Source organism: Schistocerca serialis, chromosome 1 (genome assembly GCF_023864345.2).
Source record: "Schistocerca serialis cubense isolate TAMUIC-IGC-003099 chromosome 1, iqSchSeri2.2, whole genome shotgun sequence".
NCBI classification, from domain to species: Eukaryota; Metazoa; Arthropoda; class Insecta; order Orthoptera; family Acrididae; genus Schistocerca; species Schistocerca serialis.
Window position 1 is genome coordinate 806555724 of NC_064638.1, and position 21554 is coordinate 806577277.

General features: G+C 41.9%; 1 protein-coding gene across 2 annotated transcripts in view; it reads left to right on the top strand.

Moving 5' to 3' along the window:
• LOC126484058 (uncharacterized) overlaps positions 1–21554 on the top strand; it is a 245360-nt gene that overhangs the window by 13147 nt on the left and 210659 nt on the right. For both annotated transcript variants that reach the window (XR_007587804.1, XM_050107411.1), the window contains exon 3: positions 16243–18609. Coding sequence is in view for 1 of the 2 variants with exons in the window: in XM_050107411.1 (XP_049963368.1) it covers positions 16386–18609 (2224 nt within the window). In the remaining variant the exon portion in view is untranslated. The remainder of the gene's footprint in view (positions 1–16242; positions 18610–21554) is intronic.

Below are 21554 nucleotides of genomic sequence, written 5' to 3' on the forward strand. Positions count from 1 at the left end.
AGCATCAGTTACAAGGCAGTAGAAACTGAAAAGAAGTCCCACAAAATGTACATGAATTTGTTCCCGATGTTGCTGTGGATCTGGCCATGGTTACGAAGAACCACGGGGAGCCACCTGATGGGTGGCACACTGTGGGCAGACTGCAACAACTCACGTTATTTCCCCAACCATGCCTGGCGAGAGAACACGTCTATATGCTAACACCTTTGTACGTGACACAATCCAGTGGTCTACGTGTAACAAATGCATAACCTTACACCGAAGGGCTGATGGGACTACAACCCGAGGAGCTGTGTCTGCTGTAACTCATGGCAGCACTCTGTCCCAAACAGAAAGAAGATTTTGTAGTGCAAAATAATTTCTCAAAGGATCAAAAGTATGGCCTAAATGTTTGTCTGACCAGTTGTGTTGCGTAAAAGAAACAACTTTACTTAAAGCAGGGTTCACTGATACTGTGGCTGCAATTGTAATGCTACTCGTGGGAAAATATCAACAACATTTTGAGCTTTCACATCTAAATGAAAACAAAGTAATTATTCTTTATTAAACTCTGGATCTGAACTAATCGATGTGTTGTGTCACAGGTTGAAAATGAATATCTTAATTGTATCGAGATAGGAAAATAACCCACTGCTGTAAGCGATGTGCAGTGTTGTCTGGCAAAGACAACGAAATGTTAAAAACAGACATCAGTGGTTTTGTAGCCTATGATTAGGAGAAACTTAGACCCTTATAGAAAAGCGTGAAATTCTTTTAGGGCATACACAATTGTCAAACCCTATTTCTCTATCTGAGAATAATGCTGTTTGCACTGAATTTAAGGATTTAGAGGCATATGCAACAGGACATTCAGAACCGTCTGCATACGTATGAGCAAGGCTGATGCCGAGGTCAAACTGAGACACGTCCGTAGCTAACTTAAGTTGCTCTACCAGCTGAAAAGTGACCAAACAGGAAACCAACTACAGTTTAGATTTCATCAACTTGAATACTTGCTTGCAAGTCAGGGATTAGTGGTAAGGAACATCTTTCCGTAATAATGCGTGGAGTGGTTGGGCCACAGCAGCAGTGTCTGGTATGAATTTGTTGTAGTACACAATTTTGCCTAAAACTGCCTGTAACTCCTTGACTGATGAGAGTGGCAATGTGGCAATAGCTTCAATATGTTGGCACAGTGGTTTAATGCCAGGATGCGACACTTCATAACTCAAATAAATAATGGAGGGTTGAAAAAACTGTGTCTTGTCCAAATTGTACTTAAGCCTTGCAGACCGTAAGACAGAAAGTAGAACACAAAGGTTCTGTAAATGTTTCTCTTTAGAGGCACCAGACACCAGTATGTCATCTAAATAGAAGGTGTAGCCTGGAACTGATGCAATAAGTTGCTCTAAAAAGGATTAAAAAAATAGCTGGTGCACTTACCACTCCAAAAGTAAAATTCTGATATTGATAAAGCCCGGTGGACTATTGGTAACTAGAAGTCATTTAAATTTCTCGTTGAGTAGCAGCAGTAAATATGTCTCTGTTAAGTGTATTTTTGAAAAATAATGGCTCCCTGGTAATTCTGCTAACAGCCCATCAGGGTGCGGCAAAAGGTAGGTATCAGTGATTGACTGTGTGTTAATATATTTTTTTAAAATCACTGCAGTTAGGTTTTTTTTACTGTCACCAGTGGAGCTGGCCTTTCACTGGAAGAAGGAAGTCTAATAACATAAAGTGCTTGAAGATGATCTAATTCTGCCTTTACTTGCTCCTATAAAGGTACTGGTACCATTTGGTCCTTGAAAAAACAAGGGCAGGCAGGCTGTTTCATCATAATATGAGCCTGAAATTCTGTTGCACAACCTAGTCCTGGAGAAAATAGAAAGGGAAAGTCAGCACGGAGGGCATCTAATTGTTGGTATGGAACTTAACCAGAAACCAAATGCACTTGACCAGAAACCAAATGCACTTCATCATCGATGGAGGATTCAAAGACTTTAAAATCATCCAGACCAAACATTTTCAGTGTAAGCATTGTTCAAAACTAGGAATGGTGAACAACCACATTTTTGTAAGTGACAGATGCAGAAAAGTGCCCATGATGGGAACCTGTTTTTGTTATGACTCGCCAGCCTCCATGACACTGGAGTCAGAGGGGGAGAACCAAGGTCCACGTAAGTCTGAGAATTCACCAATGTTGCTGCTGCACCCGTATCCACCTTCATTTTCAGTGACTTGTTAACTACACGCAGTTCATTGTATAACTTGCTTTAAAAAGACACTGTCACTGCTGACACACTGTTCACATTCATGTTAATTTTGTCATACTCAGGTTTGGAAAGGATTACAAACAGAAGCAATATGTCCTTTCTTATGGCACCTATTACACATTGCCCAGTTCTTGGGACACATGGTCCATTTTTGTTGAGTGAAGTAGTATGGGCGTAAAGGCGGCAGAGCAAGAGGCTGAATGTCAATTACCTATTTTCCCTTGTGAACTAACTGAAGGGTGGGAAGGATGAAAGGAACTGATTTCGGAAACTCCAGGCCAGGCTTCTATCCGATTACCTGCAGCCCATGAAACTTCAAATGACTGAGCTATGTTCAGTAATTCTGTAAGCGTAAGAATTTCACACTGTAGAGCTCGCTCTCAAATGTCCCTATTAGGAGCAAAATGTGTGATACATCACAAACCATTTGATTGGCATAGGATTCCTTATGAACATTTGTCACAAAATTCAAACAACGTCTAAGTCCATGTAATTCTGCTGCCCGTGCCCTGCACGACTGTTTGGCCGCTTTTGGCAGTGGTAGAATTCCACATGAGCAGGAATAACTTGAGCACTTTTCAAAAGAAAGACTTGAAGGTTCTTGTAAGGTGGCGAGTTGACCCAACAACTGATACCCGCGAAGTGAAATCCGTCTTGCACATGTTTAAGTCTATTACTCCAAATGATGGAGCTGGAAATGTTGTTGCAGCCATTTTTCGTAAGCATCGTAGTCTTTTGCTGCACTGTCATACGCAGGGAAGGATGGTGGATATGTTGTTGATCAGACCACAGGTTGTGCCAATGTAATCATTAAACTGGAAATAGCAATTCTCAGCACCTGCTGTTGCCCGAGAAGGGATTTAAGCACTGCCTTGAAATCTAAAGTCAAAGGACTAATGACTGATGTGGAACACATGGAATCGAATACTGCACACATTGCCAAAACGTATTCTAAACCCAGAACATAGTAATTTATTGCTCAAACAGTACACACACAATCAACCCAAGTTACAGTACAACTAACAATACACAAGTGGTTGCAGAGCCTTGTGCTTCGACCTACGTATTCATTGCCGAGTGCCCCAGGAGAACCGGGCAGAACTTGAGAATCTTTTCATTGGAAAACACTTGGGAATTTTTAAGAATACCAAGAACTTTTTGTTGTTTTAGATTTCAGGTAAATGTTTATAATTTTGCCTGGTACGAACTGATACTCTAACAAATAATTTCACTTTATGCCACGACTGGAGAATAATAGTGTAGTAATAAAACATACACAAGAGAATGACACCCAAAAAAACATTGCAAAGAAAATTAGCCATTTACAACAGCAACAAAACACGATGCACACACAAGCATCTACCAATAGCAAAATGTGTCAAACGTCTTATGACGAAAACTATGCAATACTCAACAACAACAGACCAATTTCAATGAACGAGATGTCACAATAGTTTACATTTCAAACAGGTCATGAGAAAATATTGTGAATTATGGTTTGAGAAGTGTTACTTCGACTAAATTTCCTTTTACACAAGATAAATTGTGTTACATGGCAGATTGTATGATGAATTTGTAAAATCAAGGAGTGTTTGACTTGCATTCAAAAGTTAACGCTTTGAGGACCAGCCATGTAGAAAAATTTCAGGGCCAGAAGTCCAGCCATTTATGTCGTTATTTACAATTTTACCTGTACATTTGTGTTTGATATATCTTAAGGGATAACTCTTTAGAGGACAAGTTTAGGGAGGTGGAGGGATTGTCCAAAATGAGATCTGGGTCAGTCTTGATCAAAACAGCATCCTCTGCCCAGTCTTACATGTTACTTGCTTGTGACAAGCTGGGGGATGATTTTGTAACCATCATGCCCCATAAGAGCTTAAATATGGTCCAGGCTATCATATTTTACAGGGACCTTCTTTTGCAGTCTGACGATGAGCTGCATGTCAATTTAGAGCAGTGGAGTGTAAATTTCGTCCGGCGTGTCCACCGGGGTCCGAGGGATAGTCAGGTTGCCACCGGTGCTTTCATCTTGGCCTTTGAAGGTGACACCTTACCAGAGAGGGTCAACCATTGTAATGTCAAGCCCTATATCCCTCCCCCAATGCGGTACTTTAAATGCTGGAAGTTCGGCCATATATCTTCCCACTGTACTTCCAGCATCACATGTCGAGATTGCAGATGCCCGTCACATCCCAATACTCCATGTGCCCACCTCCCATCTGTGTCAGCTGCGGAGAGCACCATTCGCCTTCCTTGCCAGACTGCAGGATTCTCCAGAAAGAAAGGAAAATCATGGAGTACAAGACCCTGGACCAACTTACATACACAGAGGCTAAGAGAAAATTTTGAATGCTTGCATCCTGTACGTATGCCATCATCTTACGCCCCCGCTACAACAGTTCTGGCCCAATCAGCTCCCCCAACCCGAGTCACCTCTCAGAGCCGGAAGACTACACCTATCCTCCTGATGGTGGGGGGAGGGGGCATTTCCCTCCCTTTTGCTCTCACACCACCTACTTAGGGAGCAACACCCCCCCCTCCCCCCCCTCCCCAAACCATCGGGGACATTAGTCCCCACTTCTGTGGCAGAGAAGCGAAAGTCTTCTTCGGCTTCTCTCGCTAGGAAGGAGTCCCTTGGGTCACTCCCATCCCAGGTTTCTGCTAGTGGGAAAGATGACACCCACCAGTGGCTTAAGAGCTCAAAAGCAGCTGGTTGTAGGACTTCACGCTCATCTTCAGTCCTGGAGACTGAGCCAGTGAAGTCATCCCAGCCAGGGAAACCCAAGGAGCAGCGAAAGAAATCCAAAAAGAAGACCTCTAAGACCAAGGAAATTGCAGTGGCACTCACACCACCGCTGTCTACAAGCCCTGCATCTGAGGACGGGATGGAGATTCTGGTGTCTGCTGAGGACCTAGATCTCGCCAGACCCTCAGACACAATGGATATAGACTGCTCGGGCAATAAGTCGGTGGCAGCAGGTGACTCTTGAGGCGTAAACCGCCTCATTGAATGTTCCATGCTTTCCCAGCCTCACAATGACATCGTCCTCTAGTAGAATTGTAGCGGTTTTTTCCACCGCTAGGCTGAGCGACTGCAACTGTTATGCTTTACACCTGCTATATGGATTGCCCTCCAGGAAACTTGGTTCCTGGCAATGCGGACCCCCGCCCGCTGTGGCTGTAGGGGATATTACAAGAACTGAAGCGACTACAATCGAGTGTCAGGTGGAGTCTGCGTTTATGCCTAAACTCAGTCTGTAGTGGCACTGTGCCCCTTCAAACCCCTCTTGAAGCTGTGGCTATCAAAATAATGACGACACAGGAAATAATTGTCTCCAATGTATATCTTCCTCCAGATGGTGCAGTACCTCTGAACGTATTAGCTGCACTAATTGATTGACTCCCTAAACCTTTCTTACTTTTGAGAGATTTTAACGCCCATAACCCCTTGTGGGGTGGCACCATGCTTACGGGCCGAGGCAGAGATGTCGAAAGTTTACTGTCTCAGTTCGACCTCTGTCTCTTAAATACTGGGGCCGCCACACATTTCAGTGTGGCTCTTGGTAGTTACTCGCCCATTGATTTATCAATTTGCAGCCTGGGACATATTCCATCTATCCACTGGAGAGCACATGACGACCTGTGTGGTAGTGACCACTTCCCCATCTTCCTGTTGTTGCTCTGGCGTCAGGCCCACGGACGCCTGCCCAGATGGGCTTTAAACAAGGCAGACTGGGGAACTTTCACCTCTGCTATAACCATTGAATCTCCCCCACACGGTAACATCGATGTGATGGTTGAGCAGGTGACTACAATTGTTTCTGTGGCAGAAACCGCGATCCCTCACTCTTTAGAGTGTCCCTGGTGTAAGGCAGTCCCTTGGTGGTCACCAGAAGTTGCTGAAGCAATTAAGGAGCGTCAGCGAGGTCTACAGCGACATAAGTGACACACTTCCGTGGAGCATCTCATAGCCTTTAAATGGCTCCGTGCCCGCGTTCGCCAACTTATCAAACAACAGATCCAGGAGTGTTGGAAGAGATATGTCTCGATTATTGGGTGCCACACATCACCTTCCCAAGTCTGGGCAAAGATCAAACATCTTTTCAGGCACCAGACCCCAACAGGTGTTCCTCTTGTTACCATAAGTGGCGTGTTATCTACCAACGCAAATGCGATTGCCGAGCGCTTTGCTCGAGCCTCTGCGTTGGAGAAATTCCCCCCCCCCCCCCCCCCCCCCCTCCCCCCCTCTCGCCTTTCGCACTCTTAAACAGCGGCTGGAAGGGAAAGTCCTCTCATTCACTACACGCCCCATTTACAGAGTGGGAGCTCCTCAGTGCCCTTGCACATTGCCCCGACACAGCACCTGGCCCACATCAGATCCACAGACAGATGATTAAACATCTCTCATCTGACTTCAAACGACGTCTCCTCGTCATCTTCAACTGGATCTGGTGTGATTATGTCTTTCCATTGCAGTGGCAGGAGAGCACTGTCATTCTGGTGCTTAAACCCTGTAAAAACCCGCTTGATGTTGATAGCTTTCGGCTATCAGCCTCACCAACGTTCTTTGCAAGCTGCTGGAATGTGTGGTGTGTTGGCGGTTGGGTTGGGTCGGGTCCTGGAGTCACGTGGCCTACTGGCTACATGTCAGGGCAGCTTTCGCCAGGGTCACTCTACCACTGACAATCTTGTGTTCCTCGAGTCTGCCATCTGAATAGCTTTTTCCAGACACCAACACCTGGTTGCCATCTTTTTTGATTTACGGAAAGCATATGATACCACCTGGCGACACCATATCCTTGCCACATTATACAAGTGTGGTCTCCGAGGCCCGCTTCTGATTTTTCTCCAAAATTTTCTGTTGCTCCGTACTTTCCATGTCCAAGTTGGTGCCTCCCATAGTTCCACCCATATCCAGGAGAATGGGGTCCCACAGGGCTCTGTATTGAGTGTCTCTATTTTTAGTGGCCACTAACGGTCTAGCAGCAGCTGTAGGGCCGTCCGTCTCATCCTCTCTGTATGCAGATGACTTCTGCATTTCTTACTGCTCCACCAGTACTGGTGTTGCTGTGCATCACCGACAGGGAGCCATCCACAAGGTGCAGTCATGGGCTCTAGCCCATGGCTTCCAATTTTCAGCCGTGAAGACGTGTGTCGTGCATTTCTGTCACTGTCGTTCCGTTCATCCGGAACCAGCACTTTATCTTAATGACGATCCACTCACTGTTGTGGAGACCTATCAATTCTTAGGCCTGATTTTCAATGCTCGTTTGACTTGGATTCCTCATTTTCATCAGCTTAAATGAAAATGTTGGCAGCACCTCCATGCCCTCCGCTGCCTGAGCAACACCAACCGGGGTGCAGATCACTCCACGTTGCTGCAGTTCTACAGAGCCCTTTTCCAATCCCGCATTGACTATGGGAGTGTGGTTTATGGTTCGGCGGCGCTCTCAGCATTGCGTTTGATTGACCTATTGCGCCACTGCCGAGTTTGACTGGCAACAGGAGCTTTTAGGACGATTCCAATGACCAGCGTACTGGTGGAGGCTGGAGTCCCTCCATTGAAGATCAGATGTGCGCAACTGCTCGCCAGTTACATTGCATACATTCATAGCTCTCCTGAACATCCTAATTACTATCTTCTTTTCCCAACCACGGCGGGTCACCTCCCGCATGGGCAGCCCAGGTCAGGGCTAACGATTGTGGTTCACATGCGATCGCTTCTGTCTTAACTGGAGTCCATGCCTTTACCACCTCTCCTCGAGGTCGATTCATGTACACCTCCATGGTGTCGCCCTAGGCCGAAGCTTCGCCTGGACCTTTCATGTGGCCGTAAGGACTCCGTTAACCCTGTGGCTCTCCGCTGTCACTTCCTCTCGATTCTTGATCTGTTCCAGGGCTCTGATGTGGTTTACACCAACGGCTCGATGGCTGATGGTCATGTTGGCTTTGCCTATGTTCATGGTGGCCATATTGTACAGTATTCCTTACCCGATGGCTGTAGTGTATTTACTGCAGAGCTGGTGGCCATATCTCGTGCACTTCAGTATCTCCATTCATGCCCTGGGGAGTCTTTTCTTTTCTGTACTGACTCCTTGAGCAGCCTGAAAGCTATCGACCAGTACTACCCTTGTCATCCTTTGGTAGCGTCCATCCCGCCAGTTCCCCCCTTCCCCCGCACCTCCCTCTTTTAAAACAACCAACCACAAGCTTTCAGAGAGCATTAGAAAATTCTATTTCCACTGCAGCATGTTAAAATTGGTCTGATGAAATCCTTTATAAAGGCAGTGAACAAAGAAAATAGGGCTTTTACTTTCTTAAAACATTTATTTCCATGTATTGGTGAGGCCAAACTTAATGTAGGTATTTTTGATGGACCTCAGATCAGGGAGCTTATGAAAGATCCAAAATTTGGTGAGAGTATGGAGGATACAGAGAGAAAGGCTTGTTTAGCATTGAAATCAGTAACAAGCAACTTTCTTGGCAACTATAGGAGCCCAGAGTTTGAAAATGCTATCGAGGAGCTACTTCAAAACTTCCAGGTTTTTGGTGCTTGTATGTCAATAAAAGATGCACTTTCTGAGCTCACATTTAGATTACTTTCCAGACAAATGTGGAGATTATAGCAAGGAGCAGGCTAAGCATTTTCAAAGTGATAGAGTGATTGAGGAGAGTTACCAGGGACAATTGGATGTGAAAATGCTTGTGGACTATTGCTCCTGCCTCAAGAGAGACATTCCAAATGCAGAACACTTACGAAAGCCTTCAAAAAAGACTTTCTTCCATAAAATTATTTTAGTGTATGATCTTATTACATAATTTAGACTTAATCCAAAAGCTACTGTTTTGAATCCGTAAACAGCATATATATTATATATAAAAAATTTCTGAAATGTCGTATTTTAAGAAGTGAAATAGCAATGAAACCTGACCTGACTCAACAAAATGAGTTGCATTTCTGGGTTTGGCATGCAGTGTAATATTAAGAATTAACTTACAAAACTATGATCTCAAAAATGACACAGACCAGTGTTGTTCGTATGACTCTTTTCCCCAGATTGTAAACTGTGTCCATGTTTTGCACCTTTGATCCTTGGAAAAGAATACCATAACCATTTAATGTGCTGATGATCTTTTTTGCAAACATCTTCGAGTGTTCATTACATTTTAATTGACAATCAATGTTCGTTCCTAAAAATTTTGTGTTTGTTACATAATCAATAGGCTTATCATCTATGCTCAATGTGACAGAGCTGTTTCTCCTCTTTGTGCTGAAATGCAAGATACTTGTTTCCTTTATGTTCAGTGTTACTTTGTTACGTATTGCTCACTTGCAAACCTCATTAAGGGTTTCATATGATTTCTCTGTTTGGAGTTATGGTGTTTTATCTGTTACTGTGGTTTTGCTATCATCAACACACAGAACATTTTCTCCAGGTCTTAATTCTCTGGAAAGTTGTTGATATCAGGGCTATTCAAAAAGAAGGAACAGATTTCAAACTTCTTGCTTCCAAAGTAAAAAAGATAGAAACAAAATCTGAATGTTTATGTCCTGAAGTTCTTCGTCTGAACCACCATCCTGTTCGCTATCATAACTGTGACCACTGGATATTGTGAAATCATCCATTTCATCTACTTCTTGATCTGTATCACTGTCATCTTCATCCATCCACTGATTAACAATTTCATCAGGCTTAGCATAATTAAAACTGACATGTTTCTGTGAACATTTTGTACTATTTGGAAGAAAACAGGTATGTAATTCATGAGGTGCTGTCTAGGAGACCACAACATGTGTCAACAACACGCGTCATCAGCAAACAAAGAAGGGGATCGTGCAACCGATGACAAGACATTATAGGACTTGCGATATAAGGAAGGTAGGGGTGTATGGTAGCATTCTTCTAGAACTGGTCATGGAGAGTGAGTTCAAAAATTTTCATGCAGTCTGAGAGACCACACCTTGTGAGTTAAGGGTTAAGAAAAGAATTGGCCCCAATGCAGTATCCTCAAGCACACCTAAGTTAGTGTGTTTCTTGTCTGACAATTGTTTTGCTAAAGATTTATCATAAGCAGATATAAATACACTCAACCTTTGCACCCTATTTTCCAGTTAAGCCTGGAACCACTCACTTGATATTCCTCTTAAATCTAATACTTCTACCTTGTTTAGTAGTATTTTGTGGTGAATGCTGTCAAAAGCCTTGGACAAGTCTAAGAATATGTCTGTAACACAGTTATCCTTGTCAAGAGCTTCAAGTACCACTTTTGTTAACTGCGTAACAGCCAGTGATGTACTTCTCCCGTTTTGGAAATCAATCTTTGCTTCGTTAAAATTTTTAATTTATTCATGCTTAGTTAAAAGTTTTAATTTATTCATGTAACTCATTAATCTAGCTCTCATGATTGATTCATTTGTTTTTAAGAATGCTGACTGTAGTGAAACTGGATTGTAGTTTTCTATACTTGCAGAGTTACCTTTTTTTAGTAAGGAAGCAACTATTTCATGCTTCAGGTATTCTGGAAAAATACCTGAACTACACAGTGCATGTATTAACTTTGTTATAGCGATTTGTATGCTAATCTATGTATTCTTTGCCAAGATAACTTGTAAAGTCTGACAATTGTCTTTTTGTTAAAAATTACGTGTTAGAAAACAAGGCTACAGGAAATGACAGACTTCATTTATTTTAAGTAGCAACCCACTCACACTGCCTGCAGTATGTACCAACCACAGCCATGCAGTAACACAGGCGTATTACTTTTGCTTACTATGTTCTCTTTCTTTAAATCTCAACATACTCCCTGAAACAAAACAATATATATTTTTTTAATCTCACAAAAATTTGTAACAATCTCTCTGAAAATGTATCTTTTAAACAAATAAAAGATTTTACATTCAATTAATAATCAACTTTTCTTTCTGTCTTTTAAAAGCAGTACTGTGATGTTTTGTTAGAAAAACAGCAAGTTGGTCAAAAAGTTTGATGGTATTGTATTTGAACCAGCCAAGATTCAGTTCATCACTGATGAAATGCTACTTCACATCAATGTGCTTGTTTCTTCTTGACATTTGGCTTGCTTTTATCATTGCTATAACTTTTGTTATCCACACAAAGTGTCATTTTAATGTTTTTATTCAGCAATTATTCTATGAAAGTCTTCAAAACCTTCGTCTCTTAACAACATTGAGCAGCAGATATGTATTCTGCCTCAGTAGTAGAGAGTGCAACCAGAAACGGTTTCTTACAACACCAAGTGACTGGAGCGTTGTGCGAGCGCGTGCGCGTGCGCGTGCGCGTGCGCGTGCGCGCGCGCGCACACACACACACACACACACACACACACACACACACACACACACACACACTCACGCAAGTGCAACTTGCACACACATCTGCAGTCTCAGATAGCTGAAACTACACCGCGAGCAGCAGCACCAGTGCATGATGGGAGTGGCGACTGGGTGGGGGTAAGGAGGAGGCTGGGGTGGGGAGGGGGAGGGATAGTATGGTGGGAATGGCAGACACTGAAGTGTTACAGTTTAGAGGGAGGGTAGGAGAGAAGGTGCGAAGGGGGGAGGGGGTAAGTAGCGGAAAGGAAAGAAGTAAAAATAAAAGACTGGGTGTGGCGGTGAAATGATGGCTTTGTAGTGCTGGAATGGGAACAGGGAGGGGGCTGGATGGGTGAGGACAGTGACTAACGAGGGTTCAGGCCAGGAGGTTTATGGGAACATAGGATGTATTGCAGGGAAAGATCCCACCTGCGCAGTTCAGAAAAGCTGGTGTTGGTGGGAAGGATCCATGTGGCACAGGCTGTGATGCAGTCACTGAGATTAAGGGTATCATGTTTGGCAGCGTGTTCAGCTACAGGGTGGTCCACTTGTTTTTTGGCCACAGTTTGTCAGTGGCCGTTCATGCGGACAGACAGCTTGTTGGTTGTCATGCCCACGTAGAATGCAGCACAGTGGTTGCAGCTCAGCTTGTAGATCACATGACTGGTTTTAGAGGTAGCCCTGCCTTTGATGTGATAGGTAATGTTAGTGACTGAACTGGAGTAGGTGGTGGTAGGAGGATGTATGGGACAGATCTTGCATCTAGGTCCGTTACAGGGGTATGAGCCATGAGGTAAGGGATTGGGAGCAGCGGTTGTGTAAGGATGAACGAGTGTATTATGTAGGTTCGATGTACGGCGGAATACCACGGTAGGAGGGGTGGGAAGGATAGTGGGTAGGACATTTCTCATTTCAGGGCACGACAAGAGGTAATCGAAGCCCTGGCGGAGAACGCAATTCAGTTGCTCCAGACCTGGATGTTACTTCCTCTACATTTACTGATTTGATAAGTTCAGGTCTGTTTGTTGCCAGGAGGTCTAAGACATTACCCTTGCATGTTGGTTCTCTGTCTATGTGCTCAATGTAATTTTCGGACAAGACATCCAAAACAATGCCACATGATTCCCTGTTTCTGGCACCAGTTTTGATGGCATAACACTCCCAACCTATACCTGGCAAATTGAAGTCACCCCCTATTGTAATGGCATGATCAGGAAAATTACTAATGACGAAATGATCGTATGGCATTTATTGGCCAGGATATCCCCTTCGGGGTTCGGCCACCATATTGCAAGTCTTTTTAGGTGACACCACTTCGGCAACTTGCATGTCAATGATGATGGACACACAACACCCAGTCTCCTTCCAGGAATCGAACCCGGTCCTCCTTGCGTGGTACACGGTAATACTACTACTGCACTTCAGAGGTGGACATTACTAATTATATTCTGAAGCACTCTACAACTACAGATCCTGACCCAGGTGGTCTGAAAGGCATCCAATCACCATTTTTGACCATTCTTTGATGCTCAATTTCACCCAGATTAATTAACATTCAGAATCTTTGATAACCTAGCTTGATTTTAACGAATTTTTTACTGCAATGAACACGCCACCGCCATTGGCGGCTAACCTACCGTTACGATAAACATTCCAGTCCGAACTTAGGATTTCAATGTCATTGACGTCTGGCTTCAACCAGCTGTCTGTTCCCAATACTATCTGTGCATTATAACCTTCTGTAAGTGATACTAATTCTGGGACCTTTCCTTGGATGCTCCTGCAGTTTACTAACATCATATTAATCTTTTCTATCTCTGGTCTGTGGGGACCAAGATTCTCTGAGGTTTCTGTGGCTCATTTAACAGGCAAATCGTCTTTCCCGAGGGAGGGGTCCTCTAACCTAAAAAAGGCCCCATGTGCACTCCACACATATTCCGTTACCCTAGTAGCTGCTTCCTGCATGTAGTGCACACCTGACCTATTAAGGGGAACAGTAAAATTCTGCACCCTATAGTGGAGGTCAAGAAATTTGCATCCAATACCATCACAGAACCGCTTTGCCTCTGGTTTAGACCTTACAGTCTGCTCCAAACCAGAGGACCGCGATCAGCTTGGGGTGCAATGCTACAAATAGACAGCTTGTCGTGCACCCCGCGTGCATTGCTAGTTGCCTTCACCGAATCATCCAGCCGTCGAAAGGAGATGAGGATGGCCTCAGAACCCAAGTGGCAGGCGTCACTTGTGCCGACATTTGCCACTACATGCAGCCGGTTGCACCCAGTGCGCTCATGGATGAGACCTCCTGTCAAGCACACTGAATGCACACTGGAATTCTTTCCCGCCTTGCCTGCTATCTCCCAGAGGGGCTCCATCAGCCGCTTAATGTTGGAGCTCCCAATGACTAGCATACCAACCCTTTGTACTTGTCTGGACTCGGCAGGTAAATCGACCACTGGCCCAACGGGGAGAGGCATCCCATGCTGGTTTGGAGTTATCATCAACACTGGGAAGCACCTCATACCTGTTGCTAAGATGTAGGGAGGCAGCTGTGCGGCTTGCTACCTCTTTCGCCTTCAGCCCAGTGATATGCGAACCCACCACTGTCTGCCACCCACTCTGGAGTGAGGATGGACCAGTCAAATGTGTATCGGAAGCCCTGCACAAGGATATTCACAAGGCTTACGCAAAAACAAAAACTATGATTAATTTTCTAACCACTTGTCTACACAGTAAAATACACACGTACAGTTGACTTCTTTGCAGAAGTACGTGAACAAAAAACAAAGACTAAATTAATTTACAGTTTACCACACAAGTGCTGCTGCTGCTGCTGCTCTGCTGTGCGTCCTCACTGCTCGCCAGATGCCGCTAATTTAATGATTTCTGCTGCATCTCATGAGGTGGTTTTACACAAAAGTGGAATGAATAAGTAAAGCATAAGTGAAAATAAAACAAATTTTACTTTATTATCAGCTTGCCTATGTGCAGATTACATGTTGTTGTTGTTGTTGTTGTTGTTGTTGTTGTGGTCTTCAGTCCTGAGACTGGTTTGATGCAGCTCTCCATGCTACTCTATCCTGTGCAAGCTTTTTCATCTCCCAGTACCTACTGCAACCTACATCCTTCTGAATCTGCTTAGTGTATTCATCTCTTGGTCTCCCTCTACGATTTTTACCCTCCACGCTCCCCTCCAATACTAAATTGGTGATCTCTTGGTGCCTCAGATTACATGTAAGTTTTGGAATTATAAATAGAGCTGTCACCCTTTTTCGTAACAGTTTTGAAAAAGTTCAGTTTGTTCTCCAGAAATCTGAAACTTCCAGTGTAATAAATCTGTTTGGGTACAGAATTGGAAAGTATTGTCTTTTTTTTGTTCTGTTAACACTTTTTTCTTGCCTAACTTCAGCATGACAGCTACCAAATAGGACACACAGCACACTCAGACAGCTGTACTTCAACACCTGATTGGATGGAGGTCACTGCTAAGAATTCATAGTGCTTCCATTTTGTATTTAATGAATTTCATGAATAACAATGAATGAAGCATTAGAGAAACCAAAATTTCACAACGGATTTCGAGAGTACAAGCAAATGGTTTTTTAAAAAAAGCATATCTGGTTTAAGAAGAAAAAAGAATCTGTGTTAACTCCAAAATTAGGTTTGGAAAATGTGGTTTCTTACTCACGGAGGAGATTACAATCTGATTCACATTGAGGTCATTAATGACAAACAGCTCTTCTGTGTTGTGCATGATTCTGGTATATTCATACGACTTGTGAACCAACCTATAGTTCAGTTGAAAAGTGAATTATGGCACTTATTTGCATATACCGCTTAATGTAATGAGACATGGCCTTAAACCTTGCCCCTGTTTCTTTCTGCTAAGTGCTATTTTGATTACTAGTTAGTGGTTTTTAAATTCATGTGTAACTCCTGTTGTTGTACTTATTATTTTTGAGAGATTGATACCATTTTATTATAATGTGCATTGCATATATGCTAAGTCACAAATACACTTATTGTTGTATATGTTTTCTCATTTTTTACCTTTCTGCATAGACATTTCAATATCAGTAGTTACATGTTATAAAAACTGGAAGTGTGCATTGATATTTGCTTAATGCTATCTTATGTGGTTTGTTTCTTCTCTTTAGGTTTGATTGGCCATCACTTAATTCCTGTTTCTTCCTTTTCTCTGCTGTCCTTCCTTCTCCTTTCAGTTATTTCCTTTTCCCTGTTACTCCCCTGTCCCTCCACCCTGCCACCATCAGTTACCCGAAGGAAAGTCCATTAATCTGTGTTACTGTGTCCTGCCCCTGTCTTGAATATGCACACTATTTGACCAACTTTCTTCCCTTGACTTCTGTGTTCTCTCCATCTTCCGCTTCCCGTATCAGCACACTCATCACTAGTAAAGTGGACTTAGAATTTCCTGTATGTTTGGACTACCTGCTGTGAAAAAGTACAAGAATTTCAAAATATTATTAGACATCACTAGGTATTATGTACCTGTCAGCCAGTATGTCTTTTATCCTAGAGGTGGCTGATGACCATTCGCATTCCATACACGATATGACAATACTATAACACTTTTATTGCTTGTATTTAGTTTGGTAACATTGCTAATTACAGAATATAATTATTTTTCAGGTGTGCTTCTTGTATGGCATGGTTATAAACATAATTGGGAGGAATACGAACTACAGCTTAATAGTTCTCAACTTAATCAGTGAGAAGAATGCAGTGTTTTTATTTTTCATGGAATATGATTGCAGGCATCCACGGCAAAAGATATGAGTGACACTGATGATACTGATCTCCTTTTGATTATTCCTCCAGATTTTTTTAATGTGCGCTCATCTGATTCTGAAGACTCAGAATTTTCGGTTATCAGAAGAGACTCTGACATCAGTCGTCACATTGTGCAAGACCTGGTTAATCATGTTAATCAGCTTGAGTCCAGAGTGTGTACAATTGAAAGTAAGGAAAATCTAGTTTCAAATGGCAGAAGTCTTGACTGCTCAGTGGCCGTCGACTCTGCAGATATAAAGCACGGTGATGTGGCTCTTAGTTTCTATTCAATGACATCAACAGGTTATAGATTTGGAACCAGTTTAGATTGTAACAGAAGTGCACTGCATACATCTTGGAAGCAGAAGCCCCAGTCGCTCCCTACTACTCCAAGCACCCATCACCAGAGGCTTCAGCTAATACCTGATATTTTAGGACACTCTTACACAAACTCAATTCATGGACGAGATAATATTCGTTCATGTGCAGGAAATAGAATTCCTGATGACAGAATAAAGAGCAGCACATCACTTGCAGACAATTTACCAAAAAATGATTCAGCTCGGACTGTGTTATCTGACAGCAGTGATAGTTACCCTCTATTCTCAGAACCAGATGACCAAAGAACAATGTCTTATCAAGACTTGAGTTTTTTGAGTGAAATTGATGAATTCCTTGAAAGTAAAAGAGCAGTTTCACGAGAACACGAGATTACATCTGATCTCATGGCAAACAATGACCTTAAAAGTAAACTGGAAAAGAACAATATAAACATTAATAAAAAGGGTAGCAGCTTTATAGAATTTGACAGTATGAACAAGCATTCTTCATTATTCCATCCTGATGTGAATTCTATTGTTTATGATACGAAAAGGTTAACATTGTCTGATGTTGATAAACTACTTTTGGAAATGGAGAAAAAACAGTCTGAAATAGAGCAAAAATTAAAACTTGGTAGACCTTCTTATCACTCTTCAGTGCCTGTGTCATACAGTTGTGATAGACCGTCTTCCATATTTTCTGATAGCAGAAAGCAGTCTGATGATAGAAATTGCAGTAAATTTTCAGTACCTGACTCTCAAAGTTATAATGGAACTGTAAATTCCAATGGCAGATGGAAAGAGGTGAATGATGAAATGCTACCTGCTGCACGTGATGTATGCACAGAGGGCAAAAAATCTCTTGAGAAAGAAGAAGTAGAGAAAATGTCAGTGTCTAAAAAATTATCCGTTGTAGGTGATAATATTTGTTCAGTACCTGACTTAGGATATAGTGTTCGAAACATAATGATGCAGCCATCAAGCAGTGCAGATCACGAGACACTGCTAACTAATTCAGCTGATCAGAGAGGACACGTTACAAGTAGAAATATATGTGTAAAAGGAAACGAAGTTCCTAAACAATATGCCACAGAAGAATCATCAATGTGTGCTTCTATGCTTAGGGATAATATTGGCTCAGTGCCAGACTCAGAATATGGTGTTCAAAACTTAATGATGCAGCATTCAGAGAATGCAAACCACCCACCAACACAGAATGTTTCAACTGATGAGAGAAACAGTATTGCAAGTGCAAATATCCTAGCTAGTCATACTACTTTAATAAGTATGAGTGAATCGTTGAACCATTTACCCAGCACGAACCCTACAAATACATCAGGTGCAAGTAATAGAACCGATGTAACCCTACCGGTAAGCAGTGAAGGCAGACTGACAGTGCAGTCCAGCAATAAAGAAAATGAAGTATTATGTCAAATACTGGATAAACCATACCAGCCACCCTCTCATGGTTCAATGCGAGTTACTTCAAGACATTTCACCAACATACTTGAAATTGATGAAAAAAATAACAAGAATCAAACAGAATGTTACACAGAAGATAACAGAAGTAAGTTGCAGCAACCATTTGGTATTGCTACCTCCTCAATGAACAATGTGGGAGATAAGATTGTTCCCAATGAATATCAGGGCTTCCACAATATGACAAAATGTGGTGAGCAAGTTGATTCTGGTGTTGTGAAACAAATGGACCAGGCTGTTAATAGTGGAAGGAACTCAAATGATGATACAGACACTATTACAAACAGAAGAGTGAGGGAAATGCCTAGCAGGAGGATGGATTTCAGTGGTCATACATATTCTGGGAAATTCATGAAGAAGAAAGTTGAATTTTCCAGGGAATCCTCTAACACTCACATCAAAGGCAAATCAGGATCTTGGACTGATGGTAAGAATTAAAATCAATCAAATATTTTATTGCATGAAGTACATTTCTGTTTTCTTTTGTTGACAGTGCATGTACTATGTGAGTACTGGATGTTACAGTTATAAACTAGTCATTTAGGTTGATGTATTGTTCCTAATTTTGGATGCTGCTTTGCTTCCACTCTCGATCATAGGAGTAATGTTGGTGTTTTTATGATATTCTTTTAAGTGACACATATCTTGATGCATTTTCACATGTTGGATACTTGAGTTTGGTCTGAGCTGTGTGATCCATTTTACAGGGGAAAAATATCCACATAACAGCTGCATTTTTTCTTTGAACTTTATTTGCAGACTTGCTTTGGAACTTATATTTCCATTACCAGCACTGCACAATGATAACTAAAGTTATGCCAGTGATGTAAAGTAAAAGATACACACACATTGTTTTTTTATTCATTTTCCTTATATCATAAAATAAGCTTACAAATATATTATTTCAAGCCCTAGAATATTCAAAGTATTTGAATATTTTAACTCTCATACTATAACAAGTCCTAAAATAGTTTTCATTGGCGGTAAATCCTGATACAGTTAAAATTTTTAACTCGTCACATTTAAATTTGAATTTGAATATTTTAACCATGATTAGTTCAAAATCTGGAATGTAACATCTTGATGAGTCAGTGGTACAACTTATTTTAGGACTTGGCATAATGTGAAACTCATATCCTTATTTTGCAATAGAAAGAAAATTACCTTAAAAAGTATAGTCTTTACCTTTTATTGTTGATGTAATAATTTTTCTTTTGTAGTACAATGCTGGTAATGGAAATGTAAGTTTCTGTAACAGGCCAGCAAGAAAAATGGAAGCCGTTTGGTTGATATTCTTCCTATAAAAAAAAGGCACATATCCTATGAGTGACAGCAAATTGAGGCATTTTAAGATCTAGTTAAAGGCATCAGCTCCTAAATACAATAAATTCCATACATATTTCATTGATTATGAATGGATGTAACTCAAATTTGGTTTTGTTCAGTCTCAAGGTGAGCTATAGGCTGGTCATGTAAGTTAATTCTTTCAATCTGGGGCAGAAATCACTCCCAAATTTCTTTGGCTTTCACAGATTTGAAAAGAAGTGCCTGGGAAGACCTTTGATTCCATAGAATCTCTTGAACTCTACACTGATCGTCTGTGTTTGGTTAAATATTTTTAGTTGTTTCAGCAGCTATTGAGAAACCTTAACATTAAATCGAACAAAAGAACCTGGGAGGCTAGTTTCAAGAAAACTTGATAAATAAAGGAAAATCTCATTGAAACAACACACACACACATTAGGAAGCTTTGGTTGTAGTCAGAAGCAATAAGGAACATTTGACTATGTGCCTTTACCATAAGGCATTACAAGTGACTGCTGATACATTCAAATGGCAGGTAGCATCAGCAGGATTGCTGCCGATTTCCTTAACCATACTTCGCCATATGACCTACTACTGTTTCTAATGGTTTTCAGTATTTTGCTTCCTGCAGCTCTCGGATATTGAAGAAAAGACATTTTTAATTGTTTACACCAAAGGTTCTATTTATTTATTTACTGGCAATGTAGTTTCTGGCTTTGCCCATTTTCACAAGCCACCTATTACAGAGAACAAAATGTTATGAGTGGATATGTTGAAAGATGATAACAAAGGTACCAGTAATAATGTGGTGCAGATAATAACTACTTAGATAATTTGTACTTGGGATATATACTAATGTGACCACCTGTCAAAAGTCTGAATAACCACCTCTCACAGTGCGGACTGCTGCAAGATGTACAGCAAAGGAGTTGATGAGATTCTGCAAGATACTGACAGAGGTGTGGAGTCAAGCCAACTCCAGTGTCTTCGTTGAAGATCCATGACATAAACAGCCCAATCGAGTTTATTCCACAGATTCTCAGTTGGGTTTAAATGTGGGGAGTTTTGTAGCCAGGGGAATATGGCAAACTCATCCTCGTGCTCTTTGAGCAATGCTTGTACACTACTAGCTGTTTGACATGTGTTGTCCTGGTGGTAGATCCAGGGTGACAGTTATTGAACTATATTAAATAAAATCATCATGACTTCTGAACAGTTTGTGTTAGGACATTCAAACTGCACGGGTGGCCGTGGGGCATAATGGGAGTTAGTATGTGCATGCGCATTTGGGTTAGTGACGAAGCCCTCTTTCATTTGGATGAGTTTGTTAATAAACAAAATTGGCACTTTGGGGGACTGATAATACACAGTTCACAATTAGTCTCTTCATCCTCAACAGGTGACTATGGTGTGCAATTTCCAGTCATGGAATAATTGGTGCAATATTCCTTGTTGGCATGGTGACTACTGAATGGTACGTGAAGATATTGGAAGATGATTTCATCGTCATTATCCAAAGTGACCTGATTCTGACAAGATGTGGTTCATGCAATATGGTGCTCAACCCCATCGAAGCATGAAAGTATTTGATGTCCTGGAGGAGCACTTTGGGTACTGCATCCTGGCTCTGGGATATACAGAGGCCACTGGCGTGGGCCTTGATTGGAGCCATATTCTCCGGATCTGAACACATGCGACTCCTTTTTGTGGGGCTATATTAAAGACAAAGTGTACAGCAGTAACCCCAAAACCATTGCTGAGCTGAAAACAGCCATTCAGGTGGTCATTGACAGCATCGATGTTCCGACACTTCAGTGAGTCATGCAGAATTTCTCTATTCGTCTGTGCCACATCATTACCAATAATGGCAGTCATATCAAACATCTCAGAACCTAAATTCGAATATCTGTAGTGATGTTTACATGTTGAATAAGGTGTGTGTGCACACCGTAGTTTATAACAAATGCTCATGTCCCAAACAGGTCACTAACACATCGTAAAATGTCGATAGCAGAGTTTCATCTACTGTTGTAAACTACAGTGTGTGCACACTTTATTCAACATGTA